The sequence below is a fragment of the Haematobia irritans genome, chromosome 4, assembly GCF_050003625.1.
Source record: "Haematobia irritans isolate KBUSLIRL chromosome 4, ASM5000362v1, whole genome shotgun sequence".
NCBI lineage: Eukaryota > Metazoa > Arthropoda > Insecta > Diptera > Muscidae > Haematobia > Haematobia irritans.
The window spans coordinates 94,719,423-94,742,904 of record NC_134400.1 but is presented as its reverse complement, the minus strand read 5'-3'; the positions used below and the strand labels follow the sequence as shown (position 1 = coordinate 94,742,904).

The window sequence follows — 23,482 nt, the reverse complement described above, 5'->3', positions numbered from 1 at the left end:
GTATATATTAAATCAAAAAAGATCGATCCAATACGTATATAATTCAGTTTGACAAAGTAGACATAAAATTTTTACAAAATTTTCTATAGAAATAAAATTTTGACAACATTTTCTATAGAAATAAAATTTTGACAATAATGAACATTTTATTATGAACCGAATAAAATTTTAACTAAATTTTCTCTAGAAATAAAATTTTGACAAAATTTTCTATAGAAACAAAATTTTGGTAGATTTTTTTTGGCTCTAGTGGCAACCATGATTATGAACCGATATGGACCAATTTTTGTGTGATTGGACCAATTTTGGTATGGTGTTTAGCGACCATATACTAACACCACGTTCCTAATTTGAGCCGGATCGGATGAATTTTGCTCCTCCAAGAGGCTCCGGAGGTCAAATCTGGAGAACGTTTTATATGGGGGCTATATATAATTATGGACCGATATGGACCAATTCTGCCACGGTTGTTAAAGATCATATACTAACACCATGTTCCAAATTACAACCGGATTGGATGAAATTTGCTTCTCTTGGAGACTTCGCAAGCAAATCTGGGGATCGGTTTATATGGGGGCTATATATAATTATGAACCGATGTGGACCAATTTTTGCATGGTTGTTAGAGACCATATACCAATATGATGTACCAAATTTCAGGCGGATCGGATGAAATTTGCTTCTTTTTGAGGCTCCGCAACCCAAATCTGGGGATCGGTTTATATGAGCGCTATATATAATTGTAGACCGATGTGGACCAATTTTTGCACAGTTGTTAGAGACCATATACCAATACCATGTACCAAATTTCAGCCGGATCGGATGAAATTTGCTTCTCTTTGAGGCTTCGCAAGCCAAATCTGGAGATCGGTTTATATGGGGTCTATATATAATTATTGACCGATGTGGACCAATTTTTGCATGGTTGTTAGAGACCATATACCAACATCATGTACCAAATTTCAGCCGGATCGGATGAAATTTGCTTCTCTTTGAGGCTCCGCAAGCCAAATCTGGGGATCGGTTTATATGGGGTCTATATATAATTATGGACCGATGTGGACCAATTTTTGCACGGTTATTAGAGACCATATACTTACACCATGTACCAAATTTCAGCCGGATCGGATGAAATTTGATGCTCTTAGAGGCCTCGCAAGCCAAATTTAGGGGTCCCTTTATATGGGGGCTAGTTTACCATTTTGCATATTATATATTTTTCGGAGGAATCGGAGACCATATTGTGCATTTAAGGGTTAATATATCCGTTTATGGGCCTAAAATCTAATTTACGGCAAGCCGGATGTACAATTCAAAACGGTAGATATGACACATCAATCAGTGGGTCGAAATTAATTCTAAGTTATACATTGTGTGGGGAGCCACCGTGGTGCAATGGTTAGCATGCCCGCCTTGCATACACAAGGTCGTGGGTTCGATTCCTGCTACGACCGAACACCAAAAAGTTTTTCAGCGATGGATTATCCCACTTCAGTTATGCTGGTGACATTTCTGAGGGTTTCAAAGCTTCTCTAAGTGGTTTCACTGGAATGTGGAACGCCGTTCGGACTCGGCTATAAAAAGGAGGTCCCTTGTCATTGAGGTTAACATGGAATCGGGCAGCACTCAGTGATAAGAGAGAAGTTCACCACTGTGGTATCACAATGGACTGAATAGTCTAAGTGAGCCTGATACATCGGGCTGCCACATAACCTAACCTAACCTAACCTATACATTGTGTGCTAATCAGATGGACTATGTGATCAAAATGCCAAAATGGGAGATCTGTCTATACACACTCAAAAAAAGTTTACTTGGATCCAAAGATTTTGACCTTCCCTTAAGGATTTGGTATTTATTCCGAGCCAAAAATGCGGCTTCTTTAAAATACATTTTTTAGCGACCTATCTGGCTTTAAATTTAGGATCAATAAAATTGAAATTAGTATGCTGAGGTGCGCCCCTCCTTTCCAAAATTTGCGTACTAAATTTAATGAAACAAAAAATTGGAAACAAAGATTATAAACTTTATTTTAATCAAATTTGTATTATTTTAAAGAAATTTGTCCTTAATATTTTTTAAATTGCACATCCTGAAATTTAGGTTGCGTAATCTTTAATATCAGGTAAGTATTTTTTTCAGTGTAGGGGCTATATTAGAATAAGATTCGTTTAGGGTTGCCAGATGATGGTTGCCGAATCGAGATGACCGTGTCCACTTTTTGGGAGGTGTTCAGTTATGAGAGGTTAATTTTAATGTGTTAATACAGCGAACGTCTCACGGCGATTGCCTACTTTTGGGACGTGCCCGGTTTTGTGTGGGAGTGTCCAAGTTTGAGAGGTTTCACTGTATTTATGACCGTGCATTTCTATCCTATTATAATTGTTCAAAAGATTTATGAGATCATATAAGATTTATAAGAAACATATCATGTAACCGTGCAAGAAACATATGAAAAAACTCTTTGATTTGCAATCTACGCGCATAGAAGGAATACGATTACCCCAAATTTGTTTTAACACCAAAATGCTTTTTTGGGACGGTAAATATGACACATTTTGTCACAAAAATGTTGTTTTCTCGGTAAACATATATATGGTTGCCGTAATAAGATATATAATTTTCGTGAAAATAACATGGTTCCGACAAACATGTTCCATGGTCGCCGCACAAAAATAACATTTTGCAATTGAAACATGTTTGGGTGATCATACTCCTTCTCTGGGTGTATTTCAATTTTTTAACCCCATTATTCGAATGAGTACTAGAAATATAATCTAGAAATTTTAATTTTTGTTTTGAGCAAGAAGTGTAATAGAGGGATAGGTCTATATGGAGGTTTTACCAAAAAATGGACCGATACAAATTATCAAAACCTGGACAGATATAGCCCATCCTCGAAGTTGACCTGCGTGAAAACAAAACACGAATCCGTTCAGGATGATAGCACTATTAATGAAGGCTGTAGCGTGATTACAGACAGACAGAAAAAAACATTGGCGGTGAATAATTCTTCCATAAAACTTACCTCTGTGGGAAAAAATCCTAAATAAGCTGTACATCCACCGGCTAAGAGAACATCACCGATAATATTGTCTATAGAACGATGCAAGTTATGTGCAGTTTCCGACCATCGTGTTTTCTCGCCACCCAAACCTCCAAGCAGCTTTTCAGCCCTAAAGGGAAGAAAAATTTTACGATATATTAAAAAACTTAAACATAACTAGACAGAAAGAGATTTGTGATATCCTAAACCAAGCCTACTGAATCAATAGATGCACCGCTACTTTCTAATGGTTATTATTACAAGGAAGACTTTGTGCAAAAATAGATAAAAGTTGCATTTCAAATGAACCTTCATACATTTCAATTGTAACCTTTTTAAAATCAAACAAGTATATACGGCCGCACGGTTGAAAAAGACTGTTTTTCATATGTTTGGCTATAAACATTATATGTTTGGAACACAAATTTTTAAACACAATATTTTTGAGTGCAAGCATATAATGTTCATAAACTAGCATAATATGTTTGGGACATATATGTTAATATGTTAGAACATATTATGTTTGGGACATAAAATGTTTGTAAATGTAATATGCTTGGATGCAAACATATATTAATTTAGAAATAGCCTATAAACATATATGTGTTTAGTAGCTTGGAGCGCTATTTAACAGGGAGCGATATTGAATTAAGTTGGTGGTTGTTGCTTGTTATTACAAAATTAACATTTTATTTTTCCTTGGGCAATTGATTAGCTACTTCTTTGATCCTTACAAACTGTGTGGTCCGCTGTTCGAATCCCCGTCCGGCAAAAGGTAAAATTAAAATAAAAAAAATCATAAAATTGAATAATTTCTTCTACAATGTTTGTATTACAGAAAAAGGTGCTAAGAACTACAAAATCTCGTGGAAGTGAGAAAGATGTGGGGGAATATACAATTAGGCAGAAACAAAATTTTGAGCATTCAGGTCGAAAACCTATGTTGTTAGCACCTATATTACCTGTTTATTTTCATAATTCATTATGATTGTAAATATATAAATAAATAAATACAATTTTGAGCACAATATTGTTTGGGAGAATTTTTTTTAAGCATGTAATATTTTTGGGTGCAAAATGCTTCCAAACATATTATATGTTCACATAATAACATATTGTTTTTTGGAAGACAACATTATTGAATTTGGATGCAAAAATACAAAATGTTTGGAACTTAGACTACCCAAACATATATTGTTTAGACCAATATGCTTTCAAACATATTATATATTGGAAGAGATCAAACATATAAATGTTTGGGCAATAGCCAAAAATGTATATGCTTGAAGCAAAATATGTTTGGGAGTATATGTTACAGAAGCGATTTTTTGTGAGGGTGCGTAAGTTCGGCCAGGCCAAATCTTACACCCTCAAAAAAAAAAGGCTTCTTTAACATATGTTCCAAACATATTTTGCAGGAAGCACATATATTATTGGATACTGCCGAAACATTAATATGTTTGTTTTATGTGAACATATTATATGTTTGGAAGTATTTTGAGCCCAAAAATATTATATGCTTGGAAGAATTTTCGCCAAAGACGATTGTGCTCATTTCCTAACATACTCGTAATTTTCACTTTCACGAAATATTTTAGTTCTTGGCACCTTTTTCTGTAATACGAATAATGTTGAAGAAATTATTCACTTTTATATATTTTTTAAATTTTACATTTCGCCTGCACGGAGAATCGAACCGAGGACCATACATTTTGTAAGCCAACACACTATCCACTGGGCTACGTAGCTGTTATAGTCACCAGTAGATAATTATCGTTATAAGTTACATTTATATAGCATAGTTTGCAGCGCCCACGAGCCCATGCAAACATAACATTATTTAAAAGAAACATACATTTGTTTGCCACGTGGAGCAGTGGTTAGCATGTCTGCCTTGCATGCAAAGGGTCGTGGGTTCAATCCCTGCTCCGACCGAACACTTTTTTTTTAATTTAACTTTAAAACTTTAAAATTTGGAAGGAATTCAAAAACTCTAACAAAAGAAGAACGTGGAGTCGAGTATAAACATACATAAATAATTTTATAATAATTTGGGCGTGAACAGTTTTTTACTAGCATTTAACACCATCGCTCTAAAATGCCTTTTATTTTTCTTTAATAATTCATTTTAAAGAAAATAAACTTTGTAAATTGTTTTAGCTGCAAAACTTGAACATAATGCCCGCTTTTATATTTGAAGGTGTCCGTCAACTCCTCGTGGACTACTTATTAATAAAGAGGAACTAAACTTTGTTTTTATACATTTTACTGTGTAATTTTTCACTATTTCCTCCTTATTTCATTTTACTGTCCCAACTCTAAAAAGAGTATAGTGCCCTTTCCTTATTTTTATGAAGACCCCTGATTTCTGTTAACGAACCAAGAAAAAACTTGTGCCCATAATGCCAAAATGATAAACAAAACACATGCCCCACATACATAAAATGCTGCTCTCAATGCGAAAACATATGCTGTTTGTTTTTCAAATGTCTATTCTCTTGGTTCCGAATGTCTATTCTCTTTATTCAAATTAAATAATATTTAGACTTAAGCATATCAAATTTTTGGCCTTATCATAAAACAGTTTTCCGAAACAACATACAAGCGGTTTCACAGAAATTGTTCTCTATTGATTCTTTTGCTGTGGTATGTTGATATCTTTCGTCAACTCTCCCGGTTTCCATCTCTATTTCTTTCTCTATACTCTCCCTGTCGCTTGGAATAAAATATCACAACATATGTATGTTTAGTCGAAATTTGTAAATTTATATATGCTTGCATTCACACATATGATTTTTATGAAACATTCATGCCCCAAACATAATATATTCTAACATATTAATATAGATGTCCCAAACATTTAGTGTTAGTTTAGGAACATTACATGTTTGCAGTTAAATATATTGTGTTTTAAAATTGTGCCCGAAACACATTTTGTTTATATCGGAACATATGAAAAACATATTTTTCTAACAGTGTATGTACCCTCCACCATGGATTGCGTAGAAACTTCTACCAAAGACGGTCATACACAATTGACTTACTTGGGTTGCGGCTGATGGCAAGGCATCTTAAAACTTCTTTACATCATCTTTTAAGTTGAGAGTTAGCCCATGCGGGATATATATTAGGCAAAACAAAGACCGAATAAATGCGTATATATTCAGTTCTTGACCGGTATATATAAGAAAGAAATTATTGCGAACCGATATGAATACTTGTGCGGTAATTATAAAGCCAGAATTGAAATATGGCGGTCGCTTTATATGGGGGCTATATATAATTATGAACCGATGTGGACCAATTTTTGCATGGTTGTTAGAGACCATATACCAACATCAAGTACCAAATTTCTGCCAGATCGGATGAAATTTGCTTCCCTTTGAGGCTCGCAAGCCAAATCTGAGGATCGGTTTATATAGGGGCTATATATATAATTATGGATCGATGTTGACCAATTTTTGCATTATTGTTAGAGACCCTATACCAACACCAAGTACCAAATTTCAGCCGGATCGGATGAAATTTGCTTCTCTTTGTGGCTCCGCAAGCCAAATCTGGGGATCAGTTTATATGGGGTCTATATATAATTATGGACCGATGTGGACCAATTTTTGAATGGTTATTAGAGACCATATACCAACACCATGTACCAAATTTCAGCCGGATCGGATGAAATTTGCTTCTCTTTGTGGCTCCGCAAGCCAAATCTGGGGATCGGTTTATATGGGGTCTATATATAATTATGGACCGATGTGGACCAATTTTTCAATGGTTATTACAGACCATATACCAACAACATGTACCAAATTTCAGCCAGATCGGATGAAATATGCTTCTCTTAGAGGCACCGCGAACCAAATCTGGGGATCGGTTTATATGGGGGCTATATATATAATTATTGACAGATGTAGAGCAATTTGTGCATGGTTGTTAGAGACCATATACGAATATCATGTACCAAATTTCAGCCGGATCGGATGAAATTTGCTTCTCTTTGAGGCTCCGCAAGCCAAATCTGGGGATCGGTTTATATGGGGGCTATATATAATTATGGGGCGATGTGGACCAATTTTTGCATGGTTATCAGAGACCATATACTAAAACCATGTACCAAATTTCAGTCAGATGGGATGAAATATGCTTCTCTTAGAGGCTCCGCAAGCCAAATCTGGGGTCCGCTTAGAATATATATATACTTTATGGGGTCTGAAAGCAATATTTCGATGTGTTACAAACGGAATGACAATGTTAATATACCTCCATCTTATGGTGGAGGGTATAATGAAACATTTTGCACCTTTGGTCGATGTGTTCCGTTTGTAACACATCGAATACAGATCGGATCTACAGATTTGACTTCCGGAGCCTCATGGACGAGCAAATTTTATACAATTGAATTTTCCTAAATCATATCGATTCATAATTATTTATAGAAATATATTATTATTATTATTTATTTATTTAATCACATTATAAGAACAATAAGAGTTATATTCTTTTATAGTTCAACATAATAGTTTAGGAACACATAGATATAAGTTTTATAGAAAGTATAAATAAATATTATAGTATAGTAAAAAGACAAGATAAAATAACAAATAAAATATAATATAATATAATGTTACAAAAAAGCAATAGCGAAGTTAAACAATAACAAAATATATAATGACAGTAGTGAGTAGAGAGAGGGGAGAAGATTCTTGTTAAATTTTCATCCGATATAGCCCAATTCTGAATAGCAACTCCCTAAGAATTCTTTTCCCTATTCTTCTATTCTAATTCTCTAAATAATGCTTTATTTGGTATATGTTATATCGGTGCAATTTGAGTTCATGAAATATGCAATTTTCATCCGATTTGCTTGAAATTTAAAACCTAGTGGTATTTAAAGTTTATAAAGAGCAATGCTTAAGTTGGTATATATCGGTCGATGTTTGGATATAGCTCCATATATGGTAGATCTCCCGATCACTTCGCAAGGAAGCATTAACTTTTATGCGATTTGATTGATGGGTATGTAATGGAGGTAAATGCAATCTGAGAAGATTTTTATTTTTTTTTTCCATTTAATTTATGGATATGACCTATTTTCTTAATAGGGTGTACCTTTATATAGGACTTATATAAAAATTTGAACTAAAATAATATACCAAAAGGGTATAAAAAAGTGCATCGTGGATAACTTTATGAAAAAATTGAATCCAAACAATTATACTTTATCCAAATCTCCAAATCTCTTCTGCAATATTTATAAAAAATTGCAATTTCTGCAGCGCACAATAAATATATATAGTTACAAATACTATGTGTAAAATTCTCTTTAACTTTTATAATATCAATTATGGAATGATGGTAGTTTAACACAATAGAATAAAACAAAAACAAAATTAGTGCAAGGCATTTTCCTCACGGTTTCATTTGAATTGTAATATCTTTATTTGAAATGTAAAAGTTTCATTTCAATTGAAAAACGACTTGTTTCATTTGAAAATGGTTTTATCTGCAATGTAAAGGCATTTCGTTCGAAATGAAAATGCTGTATAAATTACCTGTCGTAATGGGAATGTAATGTTTAATAAAATAAGGATGATACATATCACTTTCAAAAGATATCATGATGGATAAACTTGTGAAAAATGTATGTGCACACCAATAGATGCCAAGTATACCGGTATAAGCGTCAATATACACATGTCTCGTTAGGGAATATTTGTTATGAACGAGCCCTTTTTTGTTTGTTTGTTTGCTGCGACATCTGTGTAAAATATTTAGTATACATCAAGTCATTGAACAGACATCATATTTTTTCAATGTGTTAAAAATGTGGAAAGTGATGATTTGCGGAAAGCATTAAGATTTTGTTTTCATTTGAAGAAAATTGCTGCAGAGTCGCATCGAATGCTTGCAGAGAAGCAACATGAAAAAGATGGTTTCAACTGTTCAGAAATAATGATTTTGATGTGACAATTGCAGAATGTGGAAGATCACCAAAAAAGTTTGAAGACACTGAATTGCAAACGATATTGGATGGAGAGTCATAAGCAAATGTCAGCAATGTTAAACGTTGCACAACAAACAATTTCTGACCATTTAAAAGCTATGGGAAAGATCCAAAAGTGTGGAAAATGGGTGCCACATGAAAAAAACGCTAATTTCATACCGGTATACCTGGTACAAGTTGCCCTTATCCCTACTATGGTTGCCACTTGACCTAAAAAAAATGTCCAAGAATTTAAAGAAAATTTTACCAAACAAAATTTTGATTCTATGGTAAAATTTTGTCAAAATTTTATTTCTAGAGTAAAATTTTGTCAAAAATTTTTTTCTATAGAAAACTTTTTCAACATTTTATTTCTATGGAAATTTTTTTGAGAATTTTGTTTTCTATTTTATCAACATTTTATTTCTATAGAAAATTTTGTCAACATTTTCTTCCTATTTATGAATTACCTCTTAGATGGAGAGGAATATTTTGCAAAATCTACCTACCAATCTACCAAACAGTAAAAAATCTACCATTTTTGGTAAAATTCTACCAAATGTGGCAAACGTGATCCCTACACCATACACGCAAAGGAAAAAAGTTTGGAAAACGTGTACCGAAAACGTTTTTCTTTTGTTAGATTTTTTTGAATTTCTTCGAAAATTTTAAACTTTTCTCACCAAAAAAATTCGTTTGTTACAAAATTTTTATTTTTTCAATAAAAAAAATATTTTTGAACACTTTTTCGGAATCTTCCGAACATATCTGGAAAATATGTAAAACAAAAAAACTTTTTGGTGTTCGGTCGAAGTAGGGATCGAACCCAGGATCCTTGGAATGCAAGGCGGACGTAGAAACCACTGCTCCACGGTGCCCAACTAAATGTTTGTTTCTGTTAAATAAAGTTTGGATAATTGTCTATTGATGCCAATAACAGCTACATAGCACAGTATTTAGATAGTGTGTTGGCATACAAATTGCATGGTCCGCGGTTAGATTCTCCGTCCAGGCGAAAGGTAAAATTAAAAAAAAAAAACAAGTATATACGGCCGTAAGTTCGGCCAGGCCGAAGCTTATGTACCCTCCATCATGGATTGCGTAGAAACTTCTTCTATACACTGCCATCCACAATCGAATTACTTAAGTTGCGGTAACGCTTGCCGATGGCAAGGTATCTTAAAACCTCCTAACACCATCTTCTAAATTGTATGTAAGTCCATACGTGGTATATATTAAATCAAAAAAGATCGATCCAATACGTATATAATTCAGTTTGACAAAGTAGACATAAAATTTTGACAAAATTTTCTACAGAAATAAAATTTTAACAAAATTTTCTATAGAAATAAAAATTTTGACAAAATTTTCTATGGAAAGAAAATGTTGACAAACATTTCTACAGAACTAAAATTTTAACAAAATTTTCTATAGAAATAAACTTTTGACAAAATATTCTATAGAAATAAAATCTTGGTAGATTATTTTTGGTTCGAGTGGCAACCATGATTATGAACCGAATAAAATTTGAACAAAATTTTCTATAGAAATAATATTTTGACAAAATTTTCTATAGAAATAAAATTTTGACAATGATGAAAATTTTATGATGAACCGAATAAAATGTAAACAAAATTTTCTCTAGAAATAAAATTTTGACAAAATTTTCTATAGAAATAAAATTTTTGACAAAATTTTCTATACAAATAAAATTTTGGTAGATTATTTTTGGCTCTAGTGGCAACCATTTTGGTATGGTTGTTAGCGACCATATACTAACACCACGTTCCTAATTTGAATCGGATCGGATGAATTCTGCTCTTCCAAGAGGCTCCGGAGGTCAAATCTGGAGAACGTTTTATATGGGGGCTATATATAATTATGGACCGATATGGACCAATTCTGGCACGGTTGTTAAAGATAATATACTAACACCATGTTCCAAATTACAACCGGATTGGATGAAATTTGCTTCTCTTGGAGACTTCGCAAGCCAAATCTGGGGATCGGTTTATATGGGGGCTATATATAATTATGAACCGATGTGGACCAATTTTTGCATGGTTGTTAGAGACCATATACCAATATCATGTACCAAATTTCAGGCGGATCGGATGAAATTTGCTTCTTTTTGAGGCTTCGCAAGCCAAATCTGGAGATCGGTTTATATGGGGTCTATATATAATTATGGACCGATGTGGACCAATTTTTGCATGGTTGTTAGAGACCATATACCGACACCATGTACCAAATTTCAGCCGGATCGGATGAAATATGCTTCTCTTAGAGGCTCCACAAGCCAAATCTGGGGATCGGTTTATATGGGGGCTATATATAATTAAGGACCGATATGGACCAATTTTTGCATGGTTGTTAACGACCATATACCAACATCATGTACCAAATTTCAGCCGGATCGGATGAAATTTTCTTCTCTTTGAGGCTCTGCAAGCCAAATCTGGGGATCGGTTTATATGGGGGCTATATATAATTATGGACCGATGTGGACCAATTTTTGCATGGTTGTTAGAGACCATATACCGACACCATGTACCAAATTTCAGCCGGATCGGATGAAATTTTCTTCTCTTTGAGGCTCCACAAGCCAAATCTGGGGATCGGTTTATATGGGGGCTATATATAATTAAGGACCGATATGGACCAATTTTTGCATGGTTGTTAGAGACCATATACCAACACCATGTACCAAATTTCAGCCGGATCGGATGAAACTTACCTCCCTTTTAGGCTCCGCAAGCCAAATCTGGGGATCGGTTTATATGGGGGCTATATATAATTATGGACCGATGTGGACAAATTTTTGCATGATTGTTAGAGACCATATACCAACACCATATACCAAATTTCAGCCGGATCGGATGAAATATGCTTCTGTTAGAGGCTTCGCAAGCCAAATCTGAGGGTCCCTTTATATGGGGGCTATACGTAAAAGTGGACCGATATGTCCCATTTTCAATACCATCCGACCTACATCGATAACAACTACTTGTGCCAAGTTTCAAGTCGATAGCTTGTTTCGTTCGGAAGTTAGCGTGATTTCAACAGACGGACGGACGGACGGACGGACGGACATGCTTAGATCGACTCAGAATTTCACCACGACCCAGAATATATATACTTTATGGGGTCTTAGAGCAATATTTCGATGTGTTACAAACGGAATGACAAAGTTAATATACCCCCATCCTATGATGGAGGGTATAAAAATATATAGAATCGAATAATTTCTTTTACATTGTTTGTATTACAGAACAAGTGAGTAAAGTAGAAAGACGGGCGGGACCGACTATATCATACCCTAAACCACCCCTACTGAATTAGTAAACATTGTTTGTGGAGTATCAATGATATAGGTTTAGGGAAAACCCGCATTTCCATATTTAAGAACATTGATGGGTACATGGTTATGGGAGTTTTATCACAATCTGAACAGAAATGTCTGATATTAGGAGCTATAGTTGATTCTGAACCAACAGAGTTAGTATGCCACTAATATTGAGTCCATTATTACACAAGTAAGTAAAGTAGAGTCGGGCGGGGCCGACTATATCATACCCTAAACCACCCTTACTGAATTAATAGTTATCATAAGCATTTGTGGGGTAACATTGACATAGGTCTGGGAGATAAACCGCAGTTGCATATTTAAGAAAATTAAGTGGTACATGTTTATGGGTGATTTGTCTCAATTTGACTATAGCTCATAGTCAGTGTTGCCAGGGAAAATGTTCGGTTTACCCTACAAGGACACAAAAAGTTCCCTACTTTCCCATATATATTCCCAAACAATTTTCCCTACAATATTTTTCGTTAAATTTAAACGAATTTTACAAAACAAAAATGGTTCTAAGTACTTTATTATCTTAAAACATGAAAATGTTGACAAAATTTTCTACAGGAATAAAGTTTCGACAAAAGTTTCTATAGAAATATTTGTTTGGTAGATTTGTGGTAATTTGTGGTAATCTTGAAATTTTGTTAGATTTTTTTTTTTGGCACGAGTGGTAACTGTTGTTACTACACATTGTTAAAGATCAAGCCTTGTCGGCTTCTAATTTCCTCCTCTAGAGCTACCAAAATGTAGAAATTATTACAAATTGTATTGAGTGAAAATGTCCCTACATTGTGGCCCTTCGTCCCTACAAGGCGCTAAATATTAGAAAAAAACTTACATATAGGGAATTTCCCCTACTTCTAGCAACACTGGCTGTAGTTGATATTGCACGTACGGAGTTAGTATGCCGCTAATATTGAGCCCATTATTAAAAGTGAGAAAATCGCTCAATTAGCAGGTTGGCTGATAAGTCCCCGGTATGACACATAGATGGCGTCGCTAGTATTAAATGCATATTATTCTTATATAGTACCAATCTTCAAATGATTCGTGTCAAAATTAGACGTCTGTAAGTCAATTAGTTTGTGAGATAGAGCGTCTTTTGTGAAGCATTTTTTGTTATTGTGAAAAAAATGGAAAAAGGAATTTCGTGTTTTGATAAAATACTGTTTTCTGAAGGAAAAAAATACGGTGGAAGCAAAAACTTGGCTTGATAATGAGTTTCCGGACTCTGCCCCAGGGAAATCAACAATAATTGATTGGTATGTAAAATTCAAGCGTGGTGAAATGAGCACGGAGGACGGTGAACGCAGTGGATGCCCGAAAGAGGTGGTTACCGACGAAAACATCAAAAAAATCCACAAAATGATTTTTAATGACCGTAAAATGAAGTTGATCGAGATAGCAGAGGCCTTAAAGATATCAAAGGAACGTGCTGGTTATATCATTCATCAATATTTAGATATGCGGAAGCTCTGTGCAAAATGGGTGCCGCGCGAGCTCACATTTGACCAAAAATAACAACGTGTTGATGATTCTGAGCGGTGTTTGCAGCTGCTTACTCGTAACACACCCGAGTTTTTCCATCGATATGTGACAACGGATGAAACATGGCTCCATCACTACACTCCTGAGTCCAATCGACAGTCGGCTAAGTGGACAGCGACCGGTGAACCGTCTCCGAAGCGTGGAAAGACTCAAAAGTCCGCTGGCAAAGTAATGGCCTCTGTTTTTTGGGATGCGCATGGAATAATTTTTATCGATTATCTTGAGAAGGGAAAAACCAACAGTGACTATTATATGGTGTTATTGGAGCGTTTGAAGTTCGAAATCGCGGCAAACCGGCCCCATATGAAGAAGAAAAAAGTGTTGTTCCACCAAGACAACGCACCGTGCCACAAGTCATTGAGAAGGATGGCAAAAAATCATGAATTGGGCTTCGAATTGCTTCCCCACCCACCGTATTCTCCAGATCTGGCCCCCAGCGATTTTTCTTGTTCTCAGAGAGAAAAAATTTGGCTGCAATGAAGAGGTGATCGTCGAAACTGAGGCCTATTTTGAGGAAACACCGAAGGAGTACTACTAAAATGGTATCAAAAATTTGGAAGGTCGTTATAATCGTTGTATCGCTCTTGAAGGGAACTATGTTGAATAATAAAAACTAATTTTGAAAAAAAAATGTGTTTTTCTTAGTTAGAACGGGGTCTTATCAGCCAACCTGTTAGTGTGGGTAATAAATCCAAATTTGTAAAAATCGAGCAATATTCTTATGTAAGAGCTACAAGTACTTCAGAGTTAAAAAAATATGTTTTTCATATGTTCCGATATAAACAAAATGTGTTTCGGGCATAATTGTTTAACCCTTTCACTACCGAAATAAACCTAATGATAAAAACTTTTATTTTTCTTCTTTTTTTACTTGTACTAACAGCATGTAGAACAAAAATTGTCATTTTGAAAACTATCTCAATTACTTCAAGAGCTATATGAGCTTGTTCTGAAAACTTGATTCTTGAATTGTGACCAAATGGCCTTACGAAAATAAGCGCCATTGGGCATATAATATCTTTCAAAGTGTGAGAAAAAATCCAAAAAGAACCCGTAAAAATATCAGCTATAGTTTTTGTATAAATGTCCATTTACTAGAAACATACAGTACAAAAATTGTCTCAAATTTTCGTATTTTTCGTTTCTTGTTAAAGAAGTTTATAAAAATGTATTTTAGACCTCACCAATATGGACAATATTTATAGCTTATTTAGATGAAAGCCTCTACTTTAAAATAACAACTAGAAATAAATCGAAACTAAGTGGGAAAATAGAATTTGGTGTCTTTTTCGAATGTCCTTCTAAGTGGACATCAGTAGTGAAAGGGTTAACGGTGCAAACATGTAATTTTCCTAAACTAGCATTAAATGTTTGGGACACTCATGTTAATATGTTAGAATATATTATATTTGGGACAATAATGTTTCATAAAAATAATATGTGTGAATGTAAACATATATAAATTTAAAAATTTAGAGTAAACTTATATATGTTGTGATATTTTATTCAAGGAGCGACAGAGAGTGATAGAATAGAGAAAGAAATAGAGATGGAAACCGGGAGTGTTGACGAAAGATATCAACATAATACAGCGAGAGCATCCACAGAGAGCAATTTCTGTGTAACTGCTTGTATGTTGTTTTGGAAAACCGTTTTATGGGTTCATTTTTTTGGGCTATTCGCTTAGCATGTGAATAAGGCTTCGCCAAAAATTTGATATGCTTAAGTCTAAATATTAAATTGCGCATTCGGAGTAAAGAGAATAGACATTCGGAAACAAAAGTAGGCATTAAAAAAACAGCATGTGTTTTTGCCTTGAGAGCAGCAAAAAAGTGTTGTTCCACCAAGACAACGCACCGTGCTACAAGTCATTGAGAACGATGGCAAAAATTCATGAATTGGGCTTCGAATTGCTTCCCCACCCACCGTATTCTCCAGATCTGGCCCCAGCGACTTTTTCTTGTTCTCAGACCTCAAAAGGATGCTCGCAGGGAAAAAAATTGGCTGCAATGAAGAGGTGATCGCCGAATCTGAGGCCTATTTTGAGGCAAAACCGAAGGAGTACTACCAAAATGGTATCAAAAACTTGGAAGGTCGTTATAATCTTTGTATCACTCTTGAAGGGAACTATGTTGAATAATAAAAACGAATTTTGACAAAAAAAATGTGTTATTCTCTGTTAGACCGGGGACTTATCAGCCAACCTGTTATGCTAACCATTCCACCACGTGACCATCTAAAGTATGTTTCTGTTGAATAATGCTTTGTTTGCATCGCCTCGTGGGCGCTGCAAACTATGCTATAATGATAATTGTCTATTGGTGACTATAACAGCTACATAGCCGAGTGGATAGTGTGTTGGCCAACAAACTGTATGGTCCTCGGATCGATTCTCCGTCCAGGCGAAAGGTAAAATTTAACAAATTTATAAAATTGAATAATTTCTTCTAAAAAATCTCGTGGAATTGAGAAAGATGCGAGGGAATATGCAATTAGGCAGAAATATTTTTTTTGACCACAATCTTCTTTGGGAGAAAATTATTCTAAGCACGTAATTTTTTGGGCTCATAATGATTCCAAACATATAATATGTTCACATAAAACAAACATAATAATGTTTCGGCAATATCCAATAATACATGTGCTTCCTGCAAAATATGTTTGGAACATATGTTAGAGAAGCAATTTTTTCGAGGGTGTAAGAACTAAAAAAAAAAATCTAGTGGAAGTGAGAAAGATGTGAGGGAAAATGCAATTAGCCTGAAAAGATTGGTTTTTTATTTTGAGTTAGTCTTAATAAAATTGTTTTTATATCCTGGATATAAGTAAACGTTTATCACAAAAAGTACACTGTTAGAAAAATATGTTTTTCATATGTTCCGATATAAACAAAATGTGTTTCGGGCACGATTTTAAACCACAATATATTTAAGTGCGAACATGTAATTTTCCTAAACTAACACTAAATGTTTGGGACATCTATGTTAATATGTTAGAATATATTATGTTTGGGGCATGAATGTTTCATAAAAATCATATGTGTGAATACAAACATATATAAATTTACAAATTTCAACTAAACATACATATGTTGTGATATTTTATTCAAAGCGACAGAGAGAGTATAGAGAGAAATAGAGATGGAAATCGGGAGAGTTGACGAAAGATATCAATATAACACAGCAAAAGAGTCAAAAGAGAACAATTTTTGTGAAACCGCTTGTATGTTGTTTCGGAAAACTGTTTTATGATAAGGCCAAAAATTTGATATGTTTAAGTCTAAATATTATTTAATTTGAATAAAGAGAATATACATTCTGATCCAAGAGAATAGACATTTGAAAAACAAACAGCTTATGTTTTCGCCTTGAGAGCAGCATTTTATGTATGTGTGGACATGTGTTTTGTTTATCATTTTGGCATTATTTTTTTCTTGGTTCGTTAAAAGAAATCAGGGGTCTTCATAAAAATAACGAAAGGGCACTATACTCTTTTTAGAGTTGGGACGGTAAAATGAAATAAGGAGGAAATAGTGAAAAATTACACAGTAAAATGTAAAAAAACAATGTTTAGTTTCTCTTTATTAAAAAGTAGTCCACGAGGAGTTGACGGACGCCATCAAATATAAAAGCGGGCATTAAGTTCGACTTTTACAGCTAAAACAATTTAAAATGTTTATTTTCTTTAAAATGAATTATTAAAGAAAAATAAAAGGAATTTTAGAGCGATGGTGTTAAATGCTAGTAAAAAATTGTTCACTCCTAAATAAATTTATGTTTATATTATAAAATTATGTATGTATGTTTATACTCGACTCCACATTATTCTTTTGTTAGTTTTTGAATTCCTTCCAAATTTTAAAGTTTTGTACAAAAACAGTTTTTTATTACAAGATTGTTATTTTTGCAATAAAAAATAATATTTTATCCAAAAATCTTTCAATTTCGTTTATATCAAGCACTGTTACTGACTATAAATCTTTAATAACGCACATTTCGATGTTTCATTTAAAAAAATTAATATAGTATAAATATAAATGTGTAAATTAAAAAAAAAAAAAAAAAAAAAAAAATGTTCGGTCGGAGCAGGGATTGAACCCACGACCCTTTGCATGCAAGGCAGACATGCTAACCACTGCTCCACGTGGCAAACAAATGTATGTGTCTGTTAAATATTGTTATGTTTGCATGGGCTCGTGGGCGCTGCAAACTATGCTATATAAATGTAACTTAAAACGATAATTATCTACTGGTGACTATAACAGCTACGTAGCCCAGTGGATAGTGTGTTGGCTTACAAACTGTATGGTCCTCGGTTCGATTCTCCGTGCAGGCGAAAGGTAAAATTTAAAAAATTTATAAAAGTGAATAATTTCTTCAACATTATTTGTATTACAGAGAAAGGTGCCAATAACTAAAAAATTTCGCGGAAGTGAAAATTACGAGTATGTTAGGGAATGAGCACAATCGTGTTTGGGAAAAATTCTTCCAAGCATATAATATTTTTGGCTCAAATTGCTTCCAAACATATAATATGTTCACATAAAACAAACATATTAATGTTTCGGCAGTATGCAATAATATATGTGCTTCCTGCAAAATATGTTTGGAACATATGTTAAAGAAGCGATTTTTTTTGAGGGTGTATATACTTTTCCTCCAAAGAAACTTCCTTACAGCGAAAAGCAAATGAGAAACGATTTTTGTTCGTTTGGGAGGAAAGAATTATTTTTTTGCGTGTATGTATATGTTTGACAAGTCGATTTGACTCGATTTAAAAAAAAACAAAACAAGTTCGGATGTACCCTCGCCATGGATTGTGTACTAAGTGCTACTAATGGCTTTCATCTACAATTGAATTACTTAGCTGCTGGTGGAAAGATATAATAAACCTTCTTAACACGGTCTCTTAATTGTATCCCAGCAAAAAAATTGGAAGTTCTTCTACAGGCACAACTTTAAAAGCACTTCCAAAGATGTTCTTTATTTTAACTACACAATCAATCGATTTATTTCATATTTTAATGTGTGATTTTCACTTTTTTTGTTTCATTTTATTAGAGTAAACTTTAATAAAATGACACAATTTTTTAAATTTTGTCGAAAAAAATTTAAATACATTCTAGAAAAAATGCGAATTTTTGACAATATTTGAGGTTAAACGTGTCAGACAAGCTTAGAATGCACTAAAAATTATAAAAAAAATTATTTGGCAAAATATCACAAACATTTTTAATTAAGATCCACTTCCGGATCCAAAGATAACATTTTCACTACTTTCACACTACGACGCTTTTTTGCTGGGATGTTAGTCCATATGTCTTATAGGTATACATATAAGTCTGTTTAGTTCTTAATCGTTTTATATATTATGAACCGATATGAAACAGTTTTAGTATCGTAGTTAGGGGCCAAATTTCAACCGGATCCGATGAGATTTGCTCTTCCAGGAGGCTCCGTAAGTAAATCTGGAGATCGGTATACATTTATGGATCCATATTTTTGCGTGATTGTTAGAGCGCATATACTAACATCCCAGCAAAAAAATGGATGTTGTTCTAACGGCACAACTGTAAAAGCACTTCCAAAAATGAACTCCCAATTTTAATTTTAGTTAAATTTTTTGTAACTCGCTTTTTCATATTTTAAAGGGTAATTTTAAATTTGTTTGTTTCAAATAGGATAAATAAAGAGTAAGAATTAATAAAATGGTACAAATTATTTAAATTCTGTCGAAAAAGGCTAAATCCATTCTGGAAACATTGCGAATTTTTGAAAATATTTCAGGTCAAACGTTATACAAGCGTTAGAATGCATTAAAAATCATCCAAATCAAATGCCGATTAGTCGACTTTGAGAATTGCAAGAAGTCTACTCCGACTTTTCGATTTTTCTTACAAAAAGTCAAAAAGTCTATTTTAACATACTTCAAAGTTTTATATTTAAAACAAGTAAGGAAAGTCTAAAGTCGGGCGGGGCCGACTATATTATACCCTGCACCACTTTGTAGACCTAAATTTTCGATACCATATCACATGCGTCAAATGTGTTGGGGGCTATATATAAAGGTTTGTCCCAAATACATACATTTAAATATCACTCGATCTGGACAGAATTTGATAGACTTCTACAAAATCTATAGACTCAAAATTTAAGTCGGCTAATGCACTAGGGTGGAACACAATGTTAGTAAAAAATATGGGAAACATTTAAATCTGAGGCAATTTTAAGGAAACTTCGCAAAAGTTTATTTATGATTTATCGCTCGATATATAAATATTAGAAGTTTAGGAAAATTAGAGTCATTTTTACAACTTTTCGACTAAGCAGAGGCGATTTTACAAGGAAAATGTTGGTATTTTGACCATTTTTGTCGAAATCAGAAAAACATATATATGGGAGCTATATCTAAATCTGAACCGATTTCAACCAAATTTGGCAGGCATAGCTACAATGCTAATTCTACTCCATGTGCAAAATTTCAACTAAATCGGAGTTAAAAATTGGCCTCTGTGGTCATATGAGTGTAAATCGGGCGAAAGCTATATATGGGAGCTATATCTAAATATGAACCGATTTCAACCAAATTTGGCACGCATAGCTACAATGCTAATTCTACTCCCTGTGCAAAATTTCAACTAAATCGGAGTTAAAAATTGGCCTCTGTGGTCATATGAGTGTAAATCGGGCGAAAGCTATATATGGGAGATATATCTAAATCTGAACCGATTTCAACCAAATTTGGCACGCATGGCTACAATACCTATTCTACTCCCTGTGCAAAATTTCAACTAACTCGGAACAAAAAATTGACCTCTGTGGTCATATGAGTGTAAATCGGCCGAAAGCTATATATTGGAGCAATATCTAAATCTGAACCGATTTCAACCAAATTTTGCACGCATAGCTACAATGCTAATTCTACTCCCTGTGCAAAATTTCAACCAAATTGGGGTAAAACTCTGGCTTCTGGGACCGTATTAGTCCATATCGGGCGAAAGATATATATGGGAGCTATATCTAAATCTGAACCGATTTCAATAAAATTTGGCACACTTGACTATAGTACTAATTGTTCTTCTTGTGCAAAATTTTAAGTAAATTATGTTAAAACTCTGGCTTCTGGGGCCATATAAGTCCATATCGGGCGGAATATATAAAGGGTGATTTGTTAAGAGCTTGATAACTTAAAAAAAAAAAAAACGCATAAAATTTGCAAAATCTCATCGGTTCTTTATTTGAAACGTTAGATTGGTCCATGACATTTACTTTTTGAAGATAATTTCATTTAAATGTTGACCGCGGCTGCGTCTTAGGTGGTCCATTCGGAAAGTCCAATTTTGGGCAACTTTTTCGAGCATTTCGGCCGGAATAGCCCGAATTTCTTCGGAAATGTTGTCTTCCAAAGCTGGAATAGTTGCTGGCTTATTTCTGTAGACTTTAGACTTGACGTAGCTCCACAAAAAATAGTCTAAAGGCGTCAAATCGCATGATCTTGGTGGCCAACTTACCGGTCCATTTCTTGAGATGAATTGTTCTCCGAAGTTTTCCCTCAAAATGGCCATAGAATCGCGAGCTGTGTGGCATGTAGCGCCATCTTGTTGAAACCACATGTCAACCAAGTTCAGTTCTTCCATTTTTGGCAACAAAAAGTTTGTTAGCATCGAACGATAGCGATCGCCATTCACCGTAACGTTGCGTCCAACAGCATCTTTGAAAAAATACGGTCCAATGATTCCACCAGCGTACAAACCACACCAAACAGTGCATTTTTCGGGATGCATGGGCAGTTCTTGAACGGCTTCTGGTTGCTCTTCACTCCAAATGCGGCAATTTTGCTTATTTACGTAGCCATTCAACCAGAAATGAGCCTCATCGCTGAACAAAATTTGTCGATAAAAAAGCGGATTTTCTGCCAACTTTTCTAGGGCCCATTCACTGAAAATTCGACGTTGTGGCTCGTTAGTAAGTCTATTCATGATGAAATGTCAAAGCATACTGAGCATCTTTCTCTTTGACACCATGTCTGAAATCCCACGTGATCTGTCAAATACTAATGCATGAAAATCCTAACCTCAAAAGAATCACCCTTTATATGAGAGCTATATCTAAATCTGAACCGATTTCTTCCAAAATCAATAGGGATCTATTCTGAGCCAAAACATATACTTGTGCCAAATTTGAAGTCGATTAGACTTAAACTGCGACCTAGACTTTGATTACAAAAATGTGTTCACGGACAGACGGACATCGCTATATCGACTCAAGAGCCCACCCTGAGCATTTTTGCCAAAGACACCATGTGTCTATCTCGTCTCCTTCTGGGTGTTGCAAACATATGCACTTACTTATAATACCCTGTTCCACAGTGTGGAGCAGGGTATAATTATCAGAGTATGGAGGACGGATTCTACGTCACTTCATATTAAGAAGGAGCTAACGGTGTATAATTTTTCTAAGCATATTTAAAAAAAATTGGAAGTGACTATTTAAATCCTCTATAAATTTTTTCCACTCATAAAAATTACGCAGTTTTATGTGAAATTTTAAATTTTGGGCACTTAGATGTCGCAAACAATAGGAACCACAAAAAATTAAAAATATCAAAATTTCTTCATTCAAATGACCATTCAAGGCATACATTTTAAAATAGTGTAACATAATTCCGTCTTATGACAAGTTCATGTAAAATACATTGGAGATAATTCAAATTGGCATTACTTTCGGACCACGGGGGATTCAAACTACTTTTTTCGAAGCTAATTTGTTGCTGGCCAATTTATTTTCACAAGTTTCTCGCTTTCAACAAAAAAGTTTATTACCACTTACCTGTTCAATTTCTTTTCGCAATTATCAATTTCATCTTCTAGACCTTTTTTTTGTCTCGATTTTTCTGCAAAAAAGTCATTCAGTTTTTGCAGTTTATCCAATATAACCTGTAATTCAGCACGCTTGGCATTTAATTTTTCCATTTGAGAAGCCAATTCATTTTCGGCTTCTGCAAGTGCAGCCTTTTTGGGCATAACGATTCGAGCAACTTTATCATAAACATCCATGGCACGAACCCAATGGCATATACCTTCGCAAGCGGTAGAGGCAGACTTAATTTTTTCGGGAACAAAATCACGATCAGCAACATATCTGTATATCAGGGAAACGGAAAGACAGAACGGAAATATGTATGATTATTTGCATAGGCAAGCATTAAAAAAATCAATGTCACAATCCTATTGTCGGAATGGGGCATTTCCGTAAGTACACTAAATAGCAAACCTGGAATGGTATAGGTCTCATCCCTGATGTGTATGGACCAGTCCCAGTTCTGGTCAAAACATAAAGGGTGATACGGTCATAATTTGGTCAATATAAACTTGACGTATTTCTTTCAATTTTGCATTTAAAAAACCTGAACACCCCTCATTTTGAAGGTGTGTGTGTGTAGAATGTTGCTCCTGTTTTGATTTTGGAATTCACTCTTCAGTTGTCAAAATGCCGTCCAAGCAAGAAGAGCAGCGTATCAAAATTTTGCTCGCGCATCGCGCACGCAAAGC

At 34.4% G+C, this 23,482-nt stretch overlaps 1 protein-coding gene across 1 annotated transcript in view; it reads right to left on the bottom strand.

Annotated features, from left to right (window-relative positions):
• Positions 1-23,482, bottom strand: part of Dnah3 (dynein heavy chain 3, axonemal) — a 671,994-nt gene that overhangs the window by 148,339 nt on the left and 500,173 nt on the right. The window contains exons 47-48 of the mRNA XM_075308183.1: positions 22,761-23,072; positions 3,029-3,176 (exon numbers count right to left, since the gene is read on the bottom strand). Coding sequence (XP_075164298.1) covers positions 3,029-3,176; positions 22,761-23,072 — 460 coding nt within the window. The remainder of the gene's footprint in view (positions 1-3,028; positions 3,177-22,760; positions 23,073-23,482) is intronic.